The sequence below is a fragment of the Marmota monax genome, unplaced genomic scaffold (genome assembly GCF_021218885.2).
Source record: "Marmota monax isolate L192 unplaced genomic scaffold, Marmota_monax_Labrador192_F-V1.1 WCK01_AAM20220418_F8-fsc00051, whole genome shotgun sequence".
NCBI classification, from domain to species: domain Eukaryota; kingdom Metazoa; phylum Chordata; class Mammalia; order Rodentia; family Sciuridae; genus Marmota; species Marmota monax.
Window position 1 is genome coordinate 12,635,484 of NW_026695202.1, and position 25,053 is coordinate 12,660,536.

Here is a 25,053-nt window from a genome sequence, read left to right on the forward strand (position 1 = left end):
GCGGCTCAGGGAGGCAGCCAATGAGTGCGCCCCGGGAGAGCGGCGAGGCCAATATGGCTTCCTGCACCTGGTGACGGTAGAAGAAACTGAGGTCTCATGGAGAAACCCCGGAGCATTGAGGTGAGAGGGAGGAGACTTAGCACTACTGGGAAAGGGAACCCGGAGAACCTCGCTCGACGGATCCGTCTTTACGCCTTTCGGCGACTCTGTGAGCGTGGAGGGCAGAGGGTGGACGGATTGGTAAACTGAGGTAGTAGGTCCAGCTAGGGCCAGAGGCAATCGCCGTCACTTTTTGCTCCTGTGGTGCTGGGACCCGCGTCGCTTCGCGAGTTCAGGGAGGAACATCCCGCTAGCCTGGGGAAGGGGACGTGGGTCCAGCTCTGTGAGCACTTGGATCTTTGTCTTCCTCGTCTCGTGGTCGCGTTCCTAAGGGATTGTTGAGGCCTTTCGCATCCAGGTGGGAAGCGAAGGGACGTGAGGTTTAATATTATTCCGTGCCTGAAGCGTTCGCGTGCATGGTCTCCAAACGCCCTCGCCGTCCTGGGATGTGGCTTCATGTCTATGGTTAAAGCAGCGGAGACTTAGAGAGGTAGTGAGTTCCCAGAGGCTCAACACAGCTGGAAAGGGAAGGAGGTGGGGTAAATCAGCCTCCAAAATCTTGTCATTGCCCTTTCCACTCCGCTACAACAACCTGTAACCTACCCACCCTTCAATCATTTGGCTACTGGGCTCCTTATTTTTAAATTCCGTTTCCTTTCTAGCATATTTGCATGTGCTGGGAAACTTTAAGGATAAAGGAGAATTAACAAATGGAAAATAAGAATAATAGCTAATACTTTCAGAGCTGTCACTAACTGCTGAAAGTAGAATGAAGCTTTACCTCTGACCTCAATCTTCATAATAATCCTCTAAAGAAGTCTTGTTGTTATCTCCATCGTATTGATGAAGAAACCTTCGGTAGCAAGGCTAAATATCTTGCACAAAATCACAAACGCAGTTGATAAGCCACGTCTTAAACCCAGGCAAATCTGATTTGAGAAACCATGCTTTGAGCCAATAATATTTGCCAGTGTTTATTGAGGACTTAATATATGTAAGTCGCTGTTCTGAGTGCTTTATAGTATTATCTCTTTCCCCTTAAATCCTTTTAAATCAGTATTGTTGGGTTGGGGTTATAGCTTAGTGTAGAGCACTTGCCTGCACATTTGAGGCACTAGGTTCTATCCTCAGCACCACATAAAAACACATAAATAAAAAAGATTAAAAATACTTTTAAATAAAATAAGTAAATAGGTTGTGTTATCCTCATTTTGTGAAAATGAAGGCACTGAGAGATTGACATGTTATAAGTTCTTAGCTAGCAAGCACTAGAGATGGTATTTGGCACAGATCCCCAAACTCTACCTTGCTTCACATATATCCCATTCATATCTCATAGCCTGTGAGCCAAAAATTTTCTTATTTCATAGATAAGAAAATAGAGACCCAGGGACTGGGGTTGTGGCTCAGTGGTAGAGCACTTATCTAGCATGTGTGAGGCATTGGGTTCGATTCTCAGCACCACATATAAATAAATGAATAAAATAAAGGTCCCTCAACTAAAAAGAAAGAAAGAAAACAGAAGCCCAGGGCTGGCTGGGGTGGTGGCTCAGTGGTAGAGCACTTGCCTAGCATGTGTGAGGCACTGGGTTCAATTCTCAGCACCACATATAAATAAATAAAATAAAGGTCCATTGACAACTAAAAAATATTTTTTTAAAAATATTTTTTTAGTTATACATGGACACAATATCTTTATTTTGTTTATTTATTTATTTTTTTATGTGGTGCTGAGGATGGAATCCAGGATCTCTTATGAGTGCTCTACCACTGAGCCACAACCCCAGTGCCTAAAAAATATTTTTAAAAAAGAAAGAAAGAAAATAGAGGGCCATAGAGGTTGAATGACTTGCCTAAAGACCTGTAGCTAGTTAGAATCAGAGCTGAATTTAAAGCTGTGCTACAACTTAGTGAGACCCTATCTCAAAAATAAATAAAATAAAACAGCTGAGGGTGTGGCTTAGTAGTTAAGAGTCCCAGGTTCAATCCCCAGTACCAAAAATAAATACATACATACCTAATTAAAGGGCTGGGGCTGAGGTCAGTGGTAGATAGCTTACCTAGCACATGTGAGGGACCAGGTTTGAGCCTCAGCACCATATAAAAATAAGTAAATAAAACAAAGGCATTGGGCTGAGGCTGTGGCTCAGTGGTAGAGTGCTTGCCTAGCATGTGTGAGGCACTGGGTTCTATTCTCGGCACCACATATAAGTAAATGCATAAAATAAAGGTCTACACATCTAAAAAAAATGAGTTCATTAAAAAAATAAAGAAAAAAAGGTATTGTGTTCATCTATAACAAAAAAAAAATTCTTTTTTAAAACAAAAAATCAGCCGGGTACTGTGATGCACACCAGCGGCTTGGGAGGCTGAGGCAGGAGGATCTTGAGTTCAAAGCCGGCTTCAGCAATGGCAAGGTGCTAAGCAATTCAGTGAGACCCTGTCTCTAAATAAAATATTAAAAAAGGTTGGGGGTGGGGCTGGAGCTATGGTTGAATGGCAGATTGCTTGCCTACCGAATGTGAGGCACTGGGTTCGATTCTCAGCACCACATATAAAATAAAGGTCCTTTGACAACTAAAAAATATTTAAGAAGAAAAGGGCTGGGGGGGTCTGGGGTTGTAGTTCAGTGGTAGAACACTTGCCTAGCATTTGTGAGGCACTGGGTTTGGGTTTGATCCTCAGCACTATATACAAATAAATAAAGGTCCATTGACCAAAAAATAAATAAATTAATTAAATATATATAAAATTTAAAAAGGGCTGGGGATGTGGCTCAGTGGTTAAGTGCCTCTGGGTTCAATCCCTGGTACAAATAAATAGAGTTGTGCTATATACCATCATGTCATAGCTACCTGTGTGTCATCTGCCTTTCATATCTTTCTTGGCACAGTCTGGGTCTCGAATTAACTTTTCCCTGACTTAAATATTGTGTGTGTGTGTGTGGTGATTTTTTTTTTTTTTTTTTTTTTGGGCATTGTTTTTAAAGTTTTTTTTTAGTTGTTTGATTTTTTTTTTTAGCTTTGTTTAATTGTTGATGGATCATTATTTTGTTCATTTATTTATATGCAGTGCTGAGGATTGAACCCAGAGCATCATACATACCAGGCAAGTGCTCTACCGCTGAGCCACAACCCCAGCCTCTTAAATTGTTTCTTTTTTGGGGGTGGGGTGGGGTTGAGGTACCAGGAATTGAACTCAGGAGCACTCAACCACTGAACCACATCCCCCACCCTATTTTTTGTATTTTATTTAGAGGCAAGGTCTCACTGAGTTGCTTAGCACCTCGCTGTTGCTGAGGCTGGCTTTGAACTCACAATCCTCCTGCCTCATTCTCCAGAGCTGCTAGGATTATAGATGTGTGCCACCGAGCTGGGTTTTTTTTTTTTTGAGTTGAAGTTATTTGGGGTATAGATGCTGAACAAAGAAGAATGACTTTATAATATAAGTTTTCTACTCTAGAAAGAATTTTTTTTAATATTTATTTTTTAGTTTTAGGTGGACACAATATCTTTACTTTTATGTGGTGCTGAGAATTGAACCCATTGCCTCACGCATGCCAGGCAAGCGCGCTACCACTTGAGCCACATACCCAGCCCCTAGAAAGGAGAAATTAAAAAAAATAATTTTTTTAGTTGTAGATGCTCACAATACCTTTATTTTGTTTATTATAGTTTTCTTCATGTGGTGCTAGGGATCAAACCCAGTGCCTCATGCATGCTAGGCAAGCACTCTGCCACTGAGCCACAACCCCAGCCCCCTAGAATGTCTTTTCAAGGTATTTAAGATATTTTCACATTGTCAAACAAACTTCAGGTTTCCAACTTAGAGTTTTTTTATTTTACAATGGTGGGAAAGCAATATACATTCAATAGAAACTGTACTTTGAATTTTAGCCTGTTCCCAAGTTATCAGTAAGTAGCATAATCTCTCATGATGCTGGACAGTGACTGTAGGGCACAGCTTTGTCAGTGACACAATCATCTGGGGGAAATTGCTTAGTACACTGTGGTGTACAGCGTTGCTCAGCTATGATATTTAATAGGTTATATGTACTAAATGCAATTTTCACTTAAAATATTTTCAATTTTTCATGGACTTATCAGTATGTAACCCCCTTGAAAGTCAAGGAACAACTGTATTCTATTTCTTTCTTTCTTTCTTTTTTAACATTTTTTAGTTGTAGATGGACACAACACCTTTATTTTTTTGTGGTGCTGAGAATTTAACCCGGTGCCTAACACTTGCAAGGCAAGTGCTCCACCACTGAACTACAATTGCAGCCACTGTGTTCTATTTCATCCATGTTAAAATATCCTTTGGGGGCTGGGGTTGTGGCTCAGCGGTAGAGCGCTTGCCTGCCTCGCACGTGTGCGGCCCTGGGTTCGATCCTCAGCACCACATAAGAATAAATAAATAAAGTGAAAGTATTGTGTCCAACTACAACTAAAATATATATATATATATATATATATATATGTATCATCCTTTGTAGATCCACAGGAGCCTAGTGAATTCCTAACATTTTCTGTCTTATGCTGTTGTGTTGAATTATGGTGAAGAAATGTATAAAAAAAAGTAATGATACTTGTGTTTGCAAAAAAGGGGTATTTCAAATGTTTCCCAAAATGTTGACAAAGAATCAGAAAGGGGGTTGGTAGCAGATCTGCAGATTCTCTTCCCATACACTAAAACCAACCATATTTTTTTCTGCCTGGTCTGTGTCATCCTTCTACTAGGAGACCCCATCTTCAGAACCAATGGAGGAAGAAGAGGAAGATGATGACTTAGAGCTGTTCGGAGGCTATGATAGTTTCCGGAGTTACAACAGCAGTGTGGGCAGTGAGAGCAGCTCCTATCTGGAGGAGTCAAGTGAAGCAGAAAATGAAGATCGAGAAGCAGGGGAGCTTCCAACCTCCCCACTGCATTTGCTCAGCCCTGGGACTCCCCGATCCTTGGATGGCAGTGGTTCTGAACCAGGTGCCTTCACAGTATCCCCTGAAGATGGAGAGGAGTCAGGAGGTTATGAAGGAACAGGGAATGAATACAGGCGGTTTGACCAGAGCCATCCAGATGTAAAAGACTGCTTGATCTTATGGATCAGATGTCTAAGGACTTGGCCACGGGGGTCATTCCTCTATTGTGGTCTGGTTTCAAATTGTGATTTCATTCATTCTTTGATTCAACTAATGTTTATGCAGCACATATTAGATGCCAGTCAGGAACGTGGTACTGCTTTTACATTTGTGTGAGAAGGCTGGGGATTTTTCAGTCTGCATGTGGAGAAGATAGGAAATCTTAAGGGCTGTGGGGTGCCTTCCCAGAAGGGATAAATAATACCTTGTGGAGGACTAGGGGTGTGGCTCAGTGGTAGAGCACTTGCCTAGCAGGTGAGGCCCTTGGTTTGATTCCTAGCACCACCAAAAATATAATAATAATAACTTGTGGGCTATTAATAATAAGTTGTTGGTGAGAAATGAGGGATTTGGTGGTTGGGGGTACAGGATAAAGTGACCTCCAGGAAAGAGGATTTGGGTGGAACCAGGAGCAGTGGCTCACACCTTTTATCCTGGCAACTTGAGACGCTGTGGAAGGAAAATCACAAGTTTGAGACCAGCCTGAGCAATTTAGCAAGTCCCTGTCTCAGAATAAATTTTTAAAAAGGCTGGGGATGTGGCTCAGTGATAGAGCCTGCCTGAATTCAGTCTTCAGTACTGCCAAAACAAAAGGATCTGGATGGGGTGGAGCACTAAGAATCCCATGGGTCATCTGGAAACCAGCTGGGCTTCAGAGATCTAATGCTTGGATAGCTGCTGGGCCTGTGTCAGGGCCTCCAGTGTGTGAAGAGAGGCAGGCTAGACAGGCTTTGATGATATCTCCGTTCCTTGATCCCTAAGTTCTGTTTTTTTTTTTTTTTTTTCCCAGCACTGGGGACTGAACCCAGGGGTTCTTTGCTATTGAGCTACATCATCAGGCCTTTTTTTTTAAAAAAAATTTATTTATTTATTTACTTTTTGTGGTGCTGGGGATTGAACCCAGGGCCTTGTGCGTGCAAGGCAAGTACTCTACCAACTGAGCTGTATCCCCAATCAAAAGTCTGTCTCTCTCTCTTTTTTTTTTTTTCTTTTTTTTGCCTTTTTTTTAAATTTTGAGACAGAGTCTAGTTGTTGAGTCTGATCTTGAACTTGCAATCCTTCCTCAGCCTCCCAAGTCACTAGGATTACAGGCATGTTCAACTGCGCCTGGCTTCTTAAACTTTTTGGAATAGTAATCTAATACTTTTTTTTGGTGGGGGGCATACTGGAGATTGAACTCAGCCACTGAGCCACATCCCCAGCCCTATTTTGTGTTAGAGACAGGGTATCACTGAGTTGCTTAGCGCCTCGCTTTTGCTGAGGCTGGCTTTGAACTCATGATCCTCCTGCCTCAGCCTCCTGAGCTGGGATTACAGGCATGTGCCACTGCACCCAGCTATAATCTAATACTTTTTGTCAGTTGATCCTTCTTTCTATTCATATTGTCTTTTCTTCCATTTTCCTTTCTTTCGTCTTTCTCCCTTCTATTTTCTCTCAACCATTTCTTAGAGTCTTAGAACTTCAGCACTAGAAGGAATCATTGGAAACCAGCTAGTCCACAGGTTTCCTGACTGCAAATTAGAATCACCTGGGGAGGTTGTAACACTACAGATTTCAGTGTCTCATAGCAAACTATTTCATGAGAATATTAGGTTCTGGAATTTTTTAAAAGCTCCTCGGGTGATTGAAACGTGGATTTAATTCAGTCTCCTTACTATTTAAATAAAGCCACAGAGATTCACTTTGGCACTTTTCTCTTTTCCTCCTTTTACACACATTTTCCCCTTTCATCGTCTCTTGAAAAGTTGCTAATACCTGCTTATGTACCCGGTCCTTCTCATGCATTTCCCCTAGCCCCACCGATGACATAACAAAGGGAGGCCAAGCAGCATAGCTTGGGTGAGACAGATTCACATACACACGCCAGGCTGGGTGTGTGGCATGCTGGTAGTCCCAGCTATTCAGGAGGCTGAGGCAGGAGGATCCTTTGAGCCCAGGAATTTGAGGCCAGCTTGGGCAACATAGGGACACCCTGTCCTGGGCAGGGGTAAATACACACACACACACACACACACACACAGCAGTCCCGCCTCCTGCCTCCTCCCCTTCTCCAGCTGTCAGCCTTAGTGGGTACTGGGGCTTACCTGGTTAGTGCAGTGCCCAAGGTTTTGAAGGGCCCATCATTTTGTTGGATTTGAGGTAACCATATTGGTAAGTCATGTGCTAAATTCTCTTCCCAGCCGTTTGTGAGATGTGTGGTATCGTGGGCACACGGGAAGCCTTCTTCTCCAAGACCAAGAGGTTCTGCAGTGTCTCCTGTTCCAGGAGCTACTCCTCCAACTCCAAAAAAGCCAGTATCCTGGCTAGATTACAGGTGAGAGGCAACCACTTGCACCCTTCCCTGGGCCCTGGGTGCTGAGACACGAACCACCAACTGATCCAAGGCTAGGAACCAGCAAGGGCTGGGGAGGAGCTCTTTGCTTATGGTTCTCTGAGGTTACAAAATTTCTTGGTATTTAGTATGCCCTCAAACTTCAGAGGACAGAGGAATTAATCCCTGGAGCTACCCTCTATTCCCTACCCCCCAGGAACTGATAAAACTATCAGTTTTATCTTGGGGGAGCCTGATGTCCTTGGTCTTCATGCTACATTTTATTTTATTTTTATTATTTTTTTATAATCTACACGTATTTTCTTCTTTCAAAGAGAGAGAGAGAATTTTTTTTTTTTTTTTTTTTAATACTTATTTATTTTTTTAGTTTTTCGGCGGACACAACATCTTTGTATGTGGTGCTGAGGATCGAACCCGGGCCGCACGCGTGCCAGGCGAGCGCCCTACCGCTTGAGCCACATCCCCAGCCCCGAGAGAATTTTTTAATATTTATTTTTTAGTTTTCGGTGGACACAACATCTTTATTTTATTTTTATTTGGTGCTGAGGATCGAACCCAGTGCCCCACACATGCCAGGCGAGCGCGCTACCGCTTGAGCCACATCTCCAGCCCCATGCTACCTTTTATATATGCCTTGAAGGAAGCTGGGAAACAAGCATGAGGATCGCAGGCCACAGGGGCTCAGAAATCAGTGTTTTGTCCGATTCCATGTCATAGGCAGTCGCATAGATAATCTTTCCAGTCTCTAGTGGTTGATGTTTATAGAACTTGGAGACATGGAAACACACTCCTATCCACACATTGATTCGTGTGTGGAGGTCCAGGGACTTGGAATGACACCCAGGTGGCTCTGTGGGAAGACAACAGTGGAATCTTGGCAGGACCGTAATCACAGGTGCCGGCCTCCAGTTGTCCACATGTGCAGCACTGGTTTGCAAACTCGTCTGCATGTCGGCATTGCCTGGAAAACTTTAAAAATACCAAGGCTTGTGTCTGACTCCCAAAGATTCCAATTAAACTGGGATGGAGCATGGCCTAGACCTGGGGATTTTAAAGAGCCCCCAGCCAATGCTAACGTGCTGCAAAGCTAGAGAACCACTGCCCTGACATTTATTGGAAGTTGCTGCAGGCTGGATCTCTCTGGTTAGTGCTTCATATGCTTTGTCAACTTTGAGACAGTTACAATTGTTCCCCTCATTTTGTGGATTTTAGTCAGAGCATGGAAACGTCCCTGTCCTCAGGGAGCTAATGATATTGATGACAGCTACAGGACCTATTTGCTGAGGGCTTGGCCTTCCTAATCCATCAGTGGTCCTAAAATATGGATATCAGGGCCAGGGTTGTAGCTCAGTTGTAGAACTCTTGCCTAGCATGTGGGAGGCCCTGGTTCAAGCCTTAGCAGTGACGGGAAAAAAAGCCTGGATTTTAAAAAATTCCTATTTCATTATACTGAATTTAAAAATAAAAATAAATTTAAAATTCCCCTTTTAAAAGCTTAGGAGTTTTAATACCTTAAAGAGATATCACTAAAAATTTTAGGGCTGGGGTTGTGGCTCAGTGGTAGAGTGCTTGCCTAGCATGTGTTAGGCACTGGATTCAATCCTCAGCACCACATAAAAATAAATAAACAAAATAAAGGTATTATGTCCATCTACAGCTAAAAATATTTTTAATACATTGTAGAAGTATTTGACTGAAGGTCTGCTGGGATTTAAGCCCACATTTCTTTCTTTTTTCTTTTTTGTAGCTGTAGATTATTTTATTTGTTTTTATTTTTATGTGGTACTAAGGATCGAACCCAGTGCCTCACACATGCTAGGCAAACACTGCCACTAAGCTATAGCCCCAGCCTCTAAATCCACTTTTCTGCCAGGTACTGAGGCACACCTATAATCTCAGCTACTTAGGAAGATGAGACAGGGGAGGATCACAAGTTCAAGGTCAGCCTAGATAACTTAGCAAGACCCTCTCTCAATTTTTTTCTCTTTGTTATTTTGAGACAGGATCTTCCTAAATTTGCTAAGGCTGACTTCAAACTTGGTGATCCTCCTATCTCAGCCTCCCAGGTTGCTGAGATTACAGATGTGCTTTTAAAAATACAGGGTTGGGCCAGGTGTGGTAGTGTATGCCTATAATCCCAGCAATTTAGGAGGCTGAGGCAGGAGGATCGAGAATTCAAAGCCAGCCTCAGTGGGGCTGGGATTGTAGCTCAGTGGTAGAGCACTTGCCTAACACGTTTGAGGCACTGGGTTCTATTCTCAGCATCACATATAAATAAATAAAATAAAGGTCCATCAACAACTAAAAATAATAATAATAATAATAATAATAATAATAATAATAATAATAAAGCCAGCCATAGCAACTGTGAGGCACTAAGCAACTCAGTGAGACCCTGTCTCTAAATAAAATACAAAATAGGGCTGGAGACCACACTGGATCAGTGGTTGAATGCCCCTGGGTTCAATCCCCAGTACCCACCAAAAAATAAAAAAATAAAGGTTATTGTGTTCACCTACAAATAAATAAATAAAGGGTTGGGAATATAACTCAGTGGTAGAATGCCTAGGATGTGTGAGGCCCTGGGTTCAGTCTCCAGTACTGCAGTAAGCAAATACACAAACCCACATTTCTGCTTCGCTGATCTCTTCCTGCCCTTTCTCCTCAGTATTGAAGTTACAAGATACAGGGCTGGTGATGTGGCTCAGTGGCGGAGCACTTGCCTACACATACGAGGCTCTGGGTTCTATCTCCAGAACCACAGGAAAAAAAAAAAAAAAATATATATATATATATATATATAATGGCACAAGGTACAGATCACATCAGTCTTTAAGGTCTGTGCTCTTCGAGTACCTGATTAAGGCTGCAGACTATCTTTCCAGAACCACATAAATGTAAAATGTTGCCTCCCATTTCAGAGAGTTTCTTGTCCCTCTGTAGCCATTCTCCTGCAGGCCCTGAGGAGCCCAGGAGGGGGGAGATGAGAGTTAAAGCTGAGGGAGAGGTTCCTAGAGGAAGCAGAACACATGTCCCTCCCTGCCCTGCAGCTCCAGTGATCCCAATCCTTCCCTGTACCCACCCTCTGAGCCAAGAGCTGTTGCCCATCCTTCGGTTTTACAAAAGAAACTGAAGCCCTGAAGAGGTGAAGTAACTGGACCAAGAGCAGGACACTCATCTTCTGTTCCCTCCAGGGAAAACCACCCACCAAGAAAGCCAAAGTCCTTCATAAGGCAGCCTGGTCTGCCAAAATCGGAGCCTTCCTCCACTCCCAAGGGACAGGACAGCTAGCAGACGGGACACCAACAGGACAAGATGGTGAGACAGCAGAGGCTGGCGTGGGGGTCAGGGCGGGGTGGCCTTCCCTAGGAGCGAGGATGGGAAAAGCCTGCCGCAGGGTGGCCAGTCCCAGGCTTGCTGTGGATGGTATCACCCCACCTGGGTGGGTGTTGTGGAAATGACTTCAGAAAATCCCTCAAACACCCTTTGGTTATCAGGGCTCCTACTCTTGATCACTCAAAAACCAAGATGTAGCTGATTTTGTTTCTTTTTGCTTTTATCCCGAGGGCTTCTCTTTCCTTGGAGCAGTGGAGGCCCAGGTCTGCTTCAGAGGGCTTGTGAAGCAGGGAGGGTAGTAGAATGGAAAGGGTCTTTTTTCTCATTTTTCTGAATGTAGCAGTTTCTGAGCAAATCGTATGTAGGCCCAAAGCAGCTCTGCTGTGTTGGTCTGAGTTCCTGACTGAAGTTGCCCTCCATAGACAGGAGGGTGGAGGGGCCTAAGTGTGCGCTCCTCCCATCTGTTCACATCATCTGTAGCCATTGGGAGGCTGGAGGAGGCCTGGGAGTTAAGCCAAGGACATTTGAATTTCCCTTGGTTTGGAGGAAAAAGGGGAGAGATTTCCCTCTGAATGTTAATCTGCTCTTAAGTCTGAGTGTCTGGGGCATGTAGGTTGGTCCTCCCTATCCTGATAGCCATTAGTGAGGCAGGTATAGTGATATGTGAGGGGCTGTGGTGCAGAGCTATTAGGGGCTGCTGGCTGAGGAAAGGGCCCTGCTTCTGTGCCTTGCCTGGATCCTCAGGGTGCAGGTCCCTAGCAAGGCTGTGTGGGTCCTCAGCCTCCACTCTTCCTCTTTCTGCTCTGCAGCTCTGGTCTTGGGTTTTGACTGGGGGAAGTTCCTGAAGGATCACAGTTACAAGGCTGCTCCTGTCAGCTGCTTTAAACACGTGAGTGCCCTGAGAGGGAGGGTGGGACAGCCAGGGATGGGCACGGGCTGGCTTTGGTGCTTCCCACCTCACAGGACAGCCGCACTCCCGAGAGAACAGTGGGCAGGTCTGCGTGGAGAAGCCCTGGCTTGCCATAGCTCCATGTGCCTTTCTGTCTGCTTCTCAGAAAACCCCCTGCTAACACCTGTTAAGGTTCCCCTCCCACCTACACCACCACCACCACCACCACCCCCCCCCACCCCCCGCTCAGCTGCACCTCCTCCCTGAGGTCCCTACCTGCTTATTTACACTAGGTTAATATCTAAGGACCCTTCTTTTTCTTTTTCTTCCTGGTGCTGGGGGTGAGATCCAGGTCTTCATGTGCACTCTCTACCACTGAGCTACCCCCAGCTCTTCCCTGAGGGCCTTTCCAATTCTGAAGCCCTTCTCCCATTTCTCCCCACTATTTAGTGTTTTTCCTGTTGAAAGCATAGTGCTTTTATACTGGCTGGGCCCCTTGGTGGCAGGAGGCAGGTGGGGATAGTTCCTGGGCCAACCTCTGCAGAAGACTCCCTTGCTCCTGTCACTGAGGAACCAGAAGGGCAAGATCCTGGTGGGGTGGGCTTGAGGTCAGGAACTTAATACCTAGCCACTGTAACCCACAATAGCCTGCAGGCCTGGGGGGACACCTGTAGCAGGGTCTTCATTTGTCTTTCACTGCCATTCCCTGAAGTCCAGATGTCTTGAGTCCTGAGGACTCCTCTAACCAGAAAAAACCCCACTGTCTACCCTCCTTTCTGAACTGCTCCTGAATGCTGGGAAGTACCTCACCACGGTTGACAAGTTGGCTCTCTACTCGGTTAACTGGCTCTACTCCTCTGAGTTGCTGATGAAGACTGCATCTTCCTTACTGGGGCAACCTCTTCTTTGCCCAGATTCTCTAGGGCTCCCAGCACTGTCCTTGCAGGGGAGTTACATTGTACTTGCATTTAACACACTAGATTCAATATGCTCTGTAGAAACCTGCCCCTGTGTGTCTGGGCCAGCACAACTATTTCCTGGTTCAGTGACAAACCAATATCTGTGCCCAGGGAGATGGATAGAACACCCTGACTGGCTTAGGTCAGGCTTGAGAATGAAAAAATTATTCTGCTTTCTCAAGGTAGAATCAAGGTACCATTGGCAGAGAAGCATTTTATGTACTGGGAAGGCAGCCTCAGGTAGCCCACTACTAAGGAGAAGGACATGCCAGGGATAGCATGAGGCCAGGCAGTTCTGTGAACAAGGGGTCATGATACTTACTGCCCAAGTTGAGTGACGATAGGTATTGGTGTTTGCACCAAGAACAGTGCCTGGCACACAGTAAGTGTAACAAAGAGACTGAGGCTTGCCAAGATGTGTTATACCCGGTTGATACGACTGGGGGCTGGCCCTGTAATGTTTAGAACTTAGGTCTGTGACTCTGGACCTCCACCTGTCCCCTGGCCTGCCCCCATTCTCCCACCCCTGTTCCAGCTCAGCTCTTCAGGGATAGTGGGCTCGCCCTGCTCATCTCTGAGTACTAGTACTAGCCTAGTTTTCTGTACACAGCGGCGACATGAAAAGTTGAGGTAGAGAAGGACGTGACTCAGGCCTGAGGGGCTCTCTCCTGCCAGCCCAGGAAGCTCACTCCCCACCTTAAATGCTCTTGTGGCCACACAGGTCCCGCTGTATGACCAGTGGGAGGACGTGATGAAGGGGATGAAGGTGGAGGTGCTCAACAGTGACGCTGTACTCCCCAGCCGGGTGTACTGGATCGCCTCTGTCATCCAGGCGGCAGGTGGGTGTTCCTCTGGCCAGGGCAGCACCTGAGATGTCTGTAGAGTGACATCTCGAGCCGGTAGGCAATGGTGCAGGCAGAAATGGGCTTTATAAATTAAAACCCTCCCACTGGCATCTCTGTCCTGCTTCTTGGGATTGTCCTGCCTTAGAGGGGACGATGGCGCTGGGCAAGCTTGGAAACTGTAGTTTTATTGTGGGGATAGTCAGGGTATAGAAAATCAGTCTCACCACCATACTACCATAACATTTCCAAATAATTGGCTTGGATTTGTTTTGTTTTGGACAACAGGGGCTTCATTTGCCTGGAAGGAGTTCTTGGAATAGGAAGTGGGAATTCTGACTTAGGCTGGAGAATAAGAAAGGCCTAGGAATGTTCCTTTCCCATCCCATCCTCCCTCACCTTTCCTTTCAGGGTACCGGGTGTTGCTCCGGTATGAAGGCTTTGAAAATGATGCCAGCCATGACTTCTGGTGCAACCTGGGAACCGTGGATGTCCACCCCATCGGGTGGTGTGCCATCAATAGCAAGATCCTGGTGCCTCCCCGGAGTGAGTTGATGAGAACTTTCCCTGTCCAGGTTCCCGAGGGCCCTGTGTAGAGTCAGAGCCTCTTGGACTAGAGCAGAACCCACTTGCCTCTTGCTTCCTTCCCTCCTGTCCTCCTGGCTTCTGGGCCAAGCCATGTTGTGGAGTCTGGTTTTGTAAGACAAAGTCATTGCTGGCCTGAAGTGACATAAATAAATTGTTCAGTCCCCTCTGATGATCTCTGGGTGGGTGAGGATACTGCCAGGCTGTAACCGGGATTATGCCGGTGTCTCCACAGCCATCCATGCCAAGTTCACTGACTGGAAAGGCTACCTCATGAAGCGATTGGTGGGCTCCAGGACACTTCCTGTGGATTTCCATATCAAGGTCTGACAGGAGCCCCCTGGGACTCTTAGCTGCTCTCCCTCCCACTCTTCCCGTTTTGCTCTGTCCTTCCTGTTATTCATTGCAGTATTGAATTAATTTTTCTTGTGTGGGTGCGGTGCTGGGGATTGAACCTGAGGCCTTGTGCATGCAAGGCAAATGCCCTACCACTGAGTAACACTGCCCCATCCCCTCAGTGCAGTATTTTTCTGAGACCCCCTTGCTGGGATGATCTTTGGTGGCTCCACATTTCTGCAGGACAGAGTCCAACACTACCTTGGTGGTGGCAGCCTACCTCCCCATCCAGACCCTGATCTGGCCACATCAGTCGTGTTGCTTTGTTAGCCTTTGCTTTTTCAGATCCTTACCTTTGCTCATTTGCATTTTCCAGAGTTTTCACATAATAGATTTTATTATGTACTTGTATACAGAGCACCATGGGAACACAAAGAATATAGACACTGTCATTCAAGAATCCCTGGTCTGGCAAAGGAAATGAAAGTCATATGCACAATTAATTATATAGAAATAGGAGTGTGCCCCAGAATCATCTGTGTAGTATTTAATTTTTTTTTTTAACTACTTTGTTCTTTAACTTAAGTCACATGTGCACATGGCATCCAATCAGAAGGGTCAGAAGGTCTGCAGGGAAGACTCTTCCATTTTCTGCTGGCCTCCTCCTGTGTAGGTGCCTGGGCTGCATTGAGGTCTCCTGTTCCCATGTGGCCCTAGTAAGCCTCACAGCAGGGCACAGGGAACACATTGCAAGGACTCCCAGGGCTGGACTGGCCTGTCTCAGAGGAAGAGCCAGGATCCAGCAGCCTTCAGGCTTTTGAATTTTGTCCTGATAGGCAGGATGTGTCTGGCGTGGAAGGCAACAGTGGAATGTAAAGATGGAATGGAGGTTGGGCCTGTCCCACCCAAGGCACTGGTGGAGAGGTGGTCCACCGTGGGCCTTAGCTAGTGGAAAGTCTCCCTGGGAGAGGGAGTGGCTCAGAGCATCCTAGAGAAGCATTCCCTGGCTCACTCGCCTTTGCTTAAAGTAGAAATGACTTGAATTTACCAGGTACCACTTACCTGCTACTTACCTTCCATGCAGGTGCCTTTTCTTGTTCTCTGTAGTCTTTGTTTGGCTCAGCAGCACTGAGCCAATCCCCAGCCCTTGTTTATTTTTTAGAGAGAGAGAGAGATAGATAATTTTTTAATATTTATCTTTTAGTTTTCGGTGGACACAACATCTTTATTTTATTTTTATGTGGTGCTAAGGATCAAACCCAGTGCCGCCCCGTGCATGCCAGCGAGCGTGCTACTGCTTAAGCCACATCCCCAGCCCCTTGTTTTGTTTTTATTTTAACTTTTTATTTTGAGATAGATCCTGTTAGTTGCCAATGGCCCCTCGCTATGGCTGGGGTTGTAGCAGGCATCAACATGCCTGGCTCCATGTTCTTCTTCAGCAAAACCAAGCTTTGTCTCCTGTGTGTCCCATAGTGCCCATAGTCGACAGACTGGGTGATCGGAGGTGATCATTCACTTTCTGTGCCAGCACCTATCTTAGGATAAGGCTGGTGATGATGTGTGATGCAGACTATTAGGAATCACAAGGTGGCCTCAGTTTTGCTTAAGTTAAAAGGGGTTGATTCTGGGTAGAAAGACAGGGTTCCCTGTGGACAAGTCGGCAAGCATGGGCTGACTGTCACATACCCTCCTGTCCTGTAGTATGCTCAAGAGGGGACACAAGCCAGGCATGGTTGTATACACCTGTAATCCCACCAACTTAGGGATTGGACCCTGTCTCAAAATAAAAATTAAAAAGGGCTGGGGATGTGGCTCAGTGATTAAGTGCCCCTGGGTTCAACCTCTGATACCAAAAACAAGAGGGGACACTAAAGCCGAAGGAGGTGGTTGAGGCAAGATGACTGGGCAAGGACTGGAAGTCACCATGAGAGCACTCATGGGGACCAGAGTTCCAGACAGGTTTCTCGGGAACCAGTGCTTAGGAGGCCACTGCCCCAAGAAGAGGGGGAAGCAGCGTGTGCCTTGACATGGAGAGGCGCAGCCAGTGAGCAAGGTCTTCCCCCCGGAGGCACTCTGTCACTCAGCAGTCGCTCCAGAAGATTGGGGCTGGGGAAGGCAGGATAGGGTGTGTTTGTGGAGGAAGTGCCCATCCAGATGTGGCCCTTTGAGCCCTGTAACATAGCCAGTGCTTGCTAGTGTTCTGAAAGAATAAAGGCTCATCAGCCAAGGCCGGTGTGCACGATGGTTTGTGCATTTGTTCACTCTAGAAGAACATTCCCTGGTCACTGCTCTGTGCCGAGCTCTGTGCTGAGCAGCTGCTCGCTGCTGCCTGTGCAGAGCTCAGCATTCACTGTGTTGTCCTAAACAAATAAGGGGGTCAAGTGCCACTGGGTTTGGGCCCTGCCTTGCGGCCATAGAGGAAGGGGATGTGTCTGGCAGGCGGCCCAACCCAGGCCCCTGCACTGTCCACCCTCCAAAATGAGCTGGAGTTGCTGCCATGAGGACGGACAGTTGGTGTCAGGGTGTATTCTAGGTCTTGAGCTTGGGGCCTGAAAGATCTGTCTGGCTAAGGTCCTGGGTTCACTCTTCCTGATGGCTTCTTTGTGACTCCAAGGTGCTCCTGACATGTTTGGAAATAGCACGGCTCATATAATGTCATCACCAAAACCCAGGCGGGCCACCTCTTCCTGAGCCAGCAGTGGCCTGGAGCTGGAAAGCCCCTCAGTCATGCCCCACCACTGTGGCTTTGCAGGGCAGCACATGGATGTCTTGGTCACTGTCCCCTTGTTGGGACAGAGGGCATGGATTGCTACCAAGGTGCTCTGGAAGCATTTCAGAAACACAGCCCTTTGGAGTCAGAGCTGCATTTGGACATGTGGAGACACATGTCTTTTTTTTTTTTTTTTTTTAATATTTATTTTTCAAGTATTGGCGGACACAACATCTTTGTTTGTATGTGGTGCTGAGGAGCGAACCCGGGCCGCACGCATGCCAGGCGAGCACGCTACCACTTGAGCCACATCCCCAGCCCCTGGACACAAGTCTTGGAACTGGAGAGGGCCAGGAGGTAGAGGGGAGTGTGAGGTGCCTGGGGGCCAGTGCAGACCACGGTAACACAGGTTCCAGGCCCAGCTCTGGCACTGGAGTCTATTCGACTCTGGATCACTTCCATTTTCTTGGTCTAAAGTAGGTCTTGTGGGTCCAGCCTCTTGATTTGACTTACTGAGTTTGGTGAGGTGAAGCGGGGCACCCACTGAGAGCCGTGTGCCTGTCTTTGATGCTTTTCTAGGGAATCAGGACGAATGTGAACCTATGGGAAGGGAGGGCCACCTGCCCCGCCCCTGCCTTCGTGTCTGGAGTGATTCTACCACACCCTCCCTGTCCTCCACTGACTTGAGAGAGGGGGGCAGTCGGAGGAGGCAGCAGCACACCTGTGTCCTGATGTCGTTGCAGATGGTGGAGAGCATGAAGTACCCCTTTCGGCAGGGCATGCGCCTTGAGGTTGTGGACAAGTCCCAGGTGTCACGGACCCGTATGGCTGTGGTGGACACAGTAATCGGGGGTCGCCTGCGGCTCCTCTATGAGGATGGTGACAGTGACGATGACTTTTGGTGCCACATGTGGAGCCCCCTGATCCATCCAGTGGGTTGGTCACGGCGTGTTGGCCATAGCATCAAGATGTCAGGTCAGTAGAGCCCCAGGCCAGCGTGACCCCAGACTGGGAGTGCCCTGCCCCTCAGGACCATCACCACCCTGCAGAGGATGGTACTGGAATCCAGAGAGGCTGAGTGACATGACTGAAGTCACTCAGCCTAGTGTGTAAGTGGTAAAACCAAGATTCGAACCCAGATGCTCTGGCCCTGATGTCATGAGGGTCTAGGTCTGGAGGGCCGTGTAGTCCCCACAGAGCTTCTGATGCTTCCTGATTAAGCCTGTGCCCTCCAGTCTAGAGGGCTGGCACATAGCCCAGAGCAGAGGCTGAGTAGCCGGGGTTTCTGGGAGGCGTGGGCATGGTCCCGGAACCACCTTCCAACTCCTTTCTCTTCCTCACTCCCTCCGTCTGCTCAAAAGAGAGGCGAAGTGACATGGCCCATCATCCTACCTTCCGGAAAATCTACTGTGATGCCGTTCCTTATCTGTTCAAGAAGGTGAGGCAAAGCCATGGGTGTCTTCCTCCCTGGCCACTGTCCACGCCAGGTCTCAGGAGCCTGGCTTCTCCCTGGGGTTGGCTCTTCCCGCCTCTGCTTCCCAGGCCCAGATTGTACAATGCCTGTTCCTCCCACCTTCCCCCAATCACCCTATTCCTTTTAAGGTACGAGCTGTCTACACAGAGGGCGGCTGGTTTGAGGAGGGGATGAAGCTGGAGGCCATTGACCCGCTGAACCTGGGCAACATCTGCGTGGCCACCATCTGCAAGGTGAGCCTGGGCCACCCTCCCACCTCTGTCGTGGCTGATGGTACACAGCGGTGCTCTCGCTGGCTGCTCCTGCTGTGTCTGACTCTGTGAGTGGAGCCTTGCCTGCCTCGTGTCAGGAACACATGCATATTGAATACCTGAGCCTGGCCCTGACTCAGGTGCCAGCCCTGCCCTGTCACTTCACCAGGGCCTTCCTGCCTTTGGCCATCTCCTTTTGTGCAGGCCTAACCAAGGGCCATGCCAGGCTCCTAGCCTCCTCCGTTATTGCCACTGCCTAGAAGCAGCACCTCCCTTGTCCCTGCTGGAGGGTGCTGCTGACCTCTCCGTCCTGCCCGCGCCATGCTGGGCCCTGAGCTCACACACCAACAGTGCAACAACAGATGTGTTCCCTGTTGGTGTGGTGTTAACTGTTTAGAATAAATCGCCTGATGACACACAAGGGTGTCACAGGAGCGTTGGGCACTCTGCAAGGGCGGCTCAGTATTCTTGGGAAGGTGGGCTCCACATGCGGTCAGACTCACCTGCCTCGGCCCCTGCTACAGCCATCTTCTCAGAGAGACTGCAGCTCATGACAGGCTGTGTGTCTGCCCCACGCCCGCCCTAGGTTCTCCTGGACGGCTACCTGATGATCTGTGTGGACGGGGGGCCCTCCACAGATGGCTCGGACTGGTTCTGTTACCATGCCTCTTCCCATGCCATCTTCCCAGCCAACTTCTGCCAAAAGAATGACATTGAGCTCACACCCCCAAAAGGTAAGACTGGCGTAGCAAGAAGTACTGGCCCTGCAGGATGAGGCCACAGGCCCAGACTGCTGGTCAAGTCAGCCCTGGGGCATGGAGTCTCAGTATGGGGGAGGTAGCAGCCACCGCTAGGCATTACACTGCCTGGGCTGAGTCAGCCCTATGGCCAGTGTATGGTTGGTAAATGGAGCTTCCACTTGTGCCATTGGCCAGTGAACAACCTGTGCAACAAGACTGTGGTCATAGAACAGGTGCCAGCCCAGGAAGGAAGGAAGAAAGAGTTGCTGTGGAGACTGCAGGCTGGGCTTGACCAAGTTGTAGTGAACCTTCAGACAGTGTGTCCCTTATCCCTAACCAACTTCCTACTTCCTGCTTCCCCTACCCTTTCTTCCAGGGTATGAGACACAGACTTTCAACTGGGACACCTACTTGGAGAAGACCAAGTCAAGAGCAGCTCCATCAAGACTCTTCAACATGGTGAGGAGACCAGGGATGGAGCAGGGGGTCTGTGGTGGCCTCAGGACTGGCCCTCCCACTGCTGTCTGTGGCAGCAGTTCCAGCCTCTTCTCTTGAGGCCCTACCGCTGAGATCAACTATGTCCAGAGAAGTCCCACACTGTGACACGGCGCTCGCTGAGCCTGTTAGCTGGTCCCCTCAGAAGAGGGGAAGGGCTGGTGCCTGGGAAGGGCTCAATGAGTGGGTGTCCAGAGTACCTTCCCCCACAGGCCTCGGTGCCAGCCCCTTGCCCACTTCTGCACCTTAGGCAGGCCTGCTGGGGTGGCGAGCTGGCTGGCCTGGCAAGTGCCTTCTTCCCCCAGGACTGCCCCAACCATGGCTTCAAGGTGGGCATGAAGCTGGAGGCTGTGGACCTGATGGAGCCCCGGCTTATCTGTGTGGCCACCGTGAAGCGGGTGGTTCACCGGCTCCTCAGCATCCACTTTGATGGCTGGGACAACGAGTATGACCAGTGGGTGGATTGCGAGTCCCCGGACATCTACCCCGTCGGCTGGTGCGAACTCACTGGCTACCAGCTCCAGCCTCCTGTGGCTGCAGGTCGGGGCTCCCGTGACTCTGAGGGGCTCTTGACTTTCTTCCTCCTCCTCTTTCCTCCCTGCCCACCTCCCCGCCCCGCCCTGCCATGCCAGCTCAGCTCCTTGGCATGGGATGGAGAAGTCTTGGGGACGCTCTGCACAGAGAGCCCTGCCTCCCCCCTCTCCTGACTTCTCTGTCCCCCCTCCCTCCGGCCTGCAGAGCTCCTTCCTTCATCTTGCCCACTCTGTCATAGGCTCGGGTCCTTGTGCACCCAGGTAAACCACCCAGACACCTGAGCAGCCCTGGAGACGAGGGTGGGAAGCCGGGACAGCTGTTCCCCAGGTCCTCCCCAGGCCCACCCTGTTCTCACTACCCAGCTGAGGCTGCCGTCCTTGGGGTGCCCTGTGTGTGAGGGGACCAGGGGCCTCAGGATGTGCCCTGCATCCTCCAGTGCTCTCTTCTCATCTCTTTCTTTCAATCACAGAACCAGCCACACCTTTGAAAGCCAAAGAAGCCACAAAAAAGAAAAAGAAACAGTTTGGGAAGAAAAGTAAGCAAGCCCCAAACCGGCCTGTTCTCGCGGCCACCCGCCCCGCGCAGCCATCTTCCTGTTCCCTCCTCTCCTCACTTGCCTATCAGCCCAGGGGCCTTGCACCCTGTGTCTCCCAGAGCATCAATAGGGAGTTCAGTCTCTGACAGTGGTCAGGACGCTGAGGAAAAAGAACAAGAGATCGTACTTAGAAAGGTCATCTCCATTCCCGCTGCGCAGAGCTGGAACCCAGCATGCCTCGAGGCACCTGCAGATGCTAGGTCTTAAGAAAAAGGCAGAGGAGGAAATAGATACCGTTGTCCTGAGATTGTTGCCCTCTCAAGACCCCCTTGGTGGAGGGGAGCACAGGGGGCTGCTGAGTGGGCAGGCAGACTCCACCGGGCTTTTAGGCCCACCCCGAATAGATCCTGAGCCCTGACTGGGCCATCCTCAGAGCTGCAGGCCCTGGGGATAGGTGGTAGATTTCCTCAACATGGCACCACAAGGAGAGGAACACGTGCTTAAACAGGACGAGCTGAGACAGGGACTAGTCCTGGGCAGGACTGAGCAGGAGTGAGGGTATGGTATATGTCAAGTGGGATTTGGGCCGTCACACTGGTGCACACCTGTAATCCCCGCAGCTCAGGAGGCTGAAGGAGGAGAATCACAAGTTCAAGGCCAGCCTGACAATTTAGTGACACCTGTCTCACAGTAAGATAAAGAAGAGGGCTGGATGCAGCGTAGAAGTAGGGCACAGGCCTGGCATGTGCCAGGCACTGGGTCCAGTCCCCAGTGCCACAATAAGAAAACATGGGCTGGGGAGGTAGCTCAGTTGGTGGAGTGCTTGCCTAGCATGCCCAAGGTCCTGGGTTCAATCCCCAGCAGCCCAAAAAGAAAAAGAAAAAACATGGGGCATAGAAGGAGGCACTGTGCCATTCAGAATGGTAAGGGCTGGGATGTGGCAGGTCACTAGTGGAGGGATTGACGCCGGGGACTGCCCCAAGCCTTGGCCCCAAGGAGGTGGTAGTGATCCCCGACTGGAGCAAACCTCTCCGACCTTGGGACGTCCAACCAGTGGGGAGGACTATCAGTTGTAGGCCAGGCCCTTTGCCCTGAACTGGCGCTTTCCCCTCTGGACGAGACCCAGCCCTGCAAGCCTCATATAGATATGACCCTAAGGCTGAGTTCATTCCATTTTTATTCAAAGGGAAAAGAATCCCGCCGACCAAGACTCGGCCCCTTAGACAGGGGTCCAAGAAGCCCCTGCTGGAGGACGACCTGCAGGCTGCGGGGAAGGTCCCATCGGAGCCCATTCCTGACGAGAGTAAGAGCCGCCGGGCGAGATCAAGGCAGGGCCGGCCTGCTCCGTGCTCAGAGGCGGCCCCTCTTCTTTCCCACCTGGGCACAGAAGAGTAGAGTCAAGTTTGAAGAGAGTTTTCTGGGCACCAAGCAGTCCTTGAACCACTGGGCCTGTAGAACTTCCCAAACGCCCGCCCCCAACTCTGAGCCAAGCCCAGTCTCTGTCCAGCCAGGTGCCCCGCCCTCTACCTCTGCACCTCTGCCCACTGGATGGACTTGGCAGGGTGGGGGCAGACTGGCAGATGCCAGTATCTCTGGCACACCCAGTCCAGGCAGGCTGTGCTTGGCACCCTGGGCCTCTCTGCTGCAGCCTCTGGGAAGTGAGCAGGAGGGTAGAGGTGGCCTCCCCGGCTCCTGGGGGCCCCCTCTGCAGGAAGCCAGGTCCCTTGTCAACCTTCCTGGGCCTGCACACTCATTCTCTGCTTCCCTCTAGTCATTGCTGTGTGTGTGAAGGAAGAGCACCTGGACATGGCTTCTCCTGACAAGGCTCCTAGTCCAGAGCTGCCTGTCCCCCTCGAGAACATCAAGCAAGAGACTGATGACTGAGCCAGCCCAGGCCATGGAACAGAGGGGAGGCTGGGGCTCCTGTGCCACCACCCTTCCACCCCACTTAAGATGGGAGACTGAGCCTTTTTTGTGTATGTCCTGCCTCTTATGTGGAGGCTGCCTGCTGAAGGACCCGCCTCTTGCCTCCACCCTCCTCTGGAGGCCTGTGTGCCTGGGGATGCCTGAGGCCCCAAGCTGGTCTGAGTGACTCCCTGTGTGGCCCCAGGCTTCTGAAGCTGGTGCACTTGCTGCCCAATCTGCTGTGCCCCCAACAGGTGTGGGCACTGCTGCCATCACACTGGAAGACGAGGGACAAGACAGTGTGTGATCCGCCTGTATGTTTGCCCAAGAATAAAATTATGAAGCAGCTCTGATGGGAAGGTCCCCGGGACAGAAGTGGGACAGGAGCAGCTCTGCCTAAAATCAAACCAAGCAGAAGGCACTGGAGGGACTGTGCAGTGGCAGGCAGCTGAGAAGCACTGACCAGGATAACGGGCATTGGTGACCTGTCATGGCCTTTACCTCTCTTCTCTGGTTCGTATTTCCTAAAAGGAAAGTGGGGGAGGCTTGCAGTGGCCTGGGCCAACTTGATGACAGGGTGGAGGCCAAGCTGCTTACTGCTGGGGACAGCAACAGGGAGCTCAGCTCTCCTACCTTGGGCCCCCCCCCCACAGTGCCTGGCCTGCCCCGGGTTCTAGCTGGGGTTGGATCCGCCTGACATTTTCATTCTTTGTCCCCACTGTTAACCCAAGTCTGGTATGGCCTTGACCTAGGGTATGGCCGGTACTGCTGCCCATGAACCTTCAAGGACACTCTTCCCCGTCCTTCACAGCACCCCCTGGAGTAGGGGACAGGCAGGTATAATGGGTGTGTCTCCCAGCTCGCTTTTCTTATTGTCCTTTTAATTCCTGATTCCAGTGGCCTCGGAAACTGCACTCTAGAGGTTCACCTGGTGTCTGCCCAGTTTCCAGCTGCTTTTGCTTCTCCCAGTTAGTCTCCCTCAAAACTGAGCTGTCCTGCCTCTCGTGTAGCATCCTGGAACCCAGGGTAGAAACAGCCCTTTCCTTCCCACCTGTGTGTTGGATGGTGCCATGTGCGTCCCTCTGTCCTGCCAGGGCTGCAGCTGTGCTGCTGTGTCCAGCTGCCTTCAGGGCCTGCATGGCTCTTGACTCTTGTGCAGGCAGCCTGGACTCGGGTCTGTCAGCTGCTTGCTGAGGTGTGCAGACTAGGCTGGCTCAGGACCCACAACGGGTCTGTGCCTGAGATGGGGCAGGCATCAGTCATCACAGGCTGGGCACTTCTGGACAGATGCAGAGAGAACTTGGTTCTTTTCCCCTTGATAAAGCCCTGTTCAACACATGCCCAGAAAGTGGCCCGTTGGCTAGCCTGATTTCCTCAAGAAGAAAATGGGTTAAGAATGGAAGACCGCTGGGCTGCCTAGAGACCAGGCAGGTCTCTGCTCAGAACGGCCATTCCTGCCCTCAGCACACACCAGCTCCAGGACTCAGGTGGTGACATGCCAGTGACAGCAGCCCCTCGGGAGGATATTGGGAGGAAGAGTGTCCCAGGGTGCACTTTGGCTCTGCTGTCCCTCAGGAGTCCAGCTGAAGAGAATTCATCTCCTCAGGATCCTTAGCAGTTAGGCATTATTCTGACCCAAGAGCTTCTGACAAGTGGCTTATATGCCATTTGACCTTTAGTTCCTGAATGAAGAAGCTGTGTCCTAGAAGTTCCATGATGAGGGCAGAGCCGCAGGACATGCTGGGCTGTCACTTGGCCCTGGACTGGCTCACACTTCTCCGCCAGGGAGTAAGTGTCATCTATCATCACTGCCGAGTGCCCCGTCTCCATAACAACCACATACTGATGTGTCCCTACATTTCTGCTGTTCCCCTCCCCAAAGGCCACAAGTTCCCC

General features: G+C 49.7%; 2 protein-coding genes across 6 annotated transcripts in view; one reads left to right on the forward strand and one right to left on the reverse strand.

The window, feature by feature from the left end:
* L3mbtl2 (L3MBTL histone methyl-lysine binding protein 2) lies at positions 1-23,510 on the forward strand. Of its 2 annotated transcripts, none has more exons than XM_046429712.2 (17): positions 1-120; positions 4,839-5,079; positions 7,415-7,548; positions 10,761-10,884; positions 11,712-11,791; positions 13,472-13,589; positions 14,004-14,138; positions 14,413-14,501; positions 17,967-18,198; positions 18,585-18,661; positions 18,826-18,930; positions 19,535-19,682; positions 20,065-20,147; positions 20,489-20,723; positions 21,187-21,252; positions 22,439-22,555; positions 23,024-23,510. In XM_046429712.2, the coding sequence occupies exons 1-17, from the start codon at positions 97-99 to the stop codon at positions 23,134-23,136; spliced, it is 2,121 nt and encodes a 706-aa protein (XP_046285668.1). In that variant the 5' UTR covers positions 1-96; the 3' UTR covers positions 23,137-23,510. The 2 variants fall into 2 exon arrangements, with proteins under 2 accessions (XP_046285668.1, XP_058430280.1); XM_058574297.1 differs by having other exon boundaries at positions 79-208.
* The window catches only part of Chadl (chondroadherin like), a 9,902-nt gene continuing 7,261 nt past the window's right edge, over positions 22,413-25,053 (reverse strand). For 2 of the 4 annotated variants that reach the window (XM_046429708.2, XM_046429710.2), the window contains exon 6: positions 22,413-22,629. In XM_046429708.2, the coding sequence (XP_046285664.1) occupies positions 22,603-22,629 (27 nt within the window). In that variant the 3' untranslated portion in view covers positions 22,413-22,602. Of the gene's footprint in view, positions 24,437-25,053 lie in introns of all 4 variants that reach the window. The other 2 variants (XR_006848637.2, XM_046429709.2) reach the window with 2 other exon arrangements.

Excerpts from the sequence above, each read along its gene's own strand:
- L3mbtl2 (XM_046429712.2), top strand. The coding sequence starts at position 97 with ATGGAGAAACCCCGGAGCATTGAG. Across the intron at positions 10,885-11,711 it reads GACACCAACAGGACAAGATG|CTCTGGTCTTGGGTTTTGAC; the intron begins GTGAGACAGCAG and ends TCTGCTCTGCAG. Across the intron at positions 21,253-22,438 it reads GAAACAGTTTGGGAAGAAAA|GGAAAAGAATCCCGCCGACC; the intron begins GTAAGCAAGCCC and ends TTTTATTCAAAG.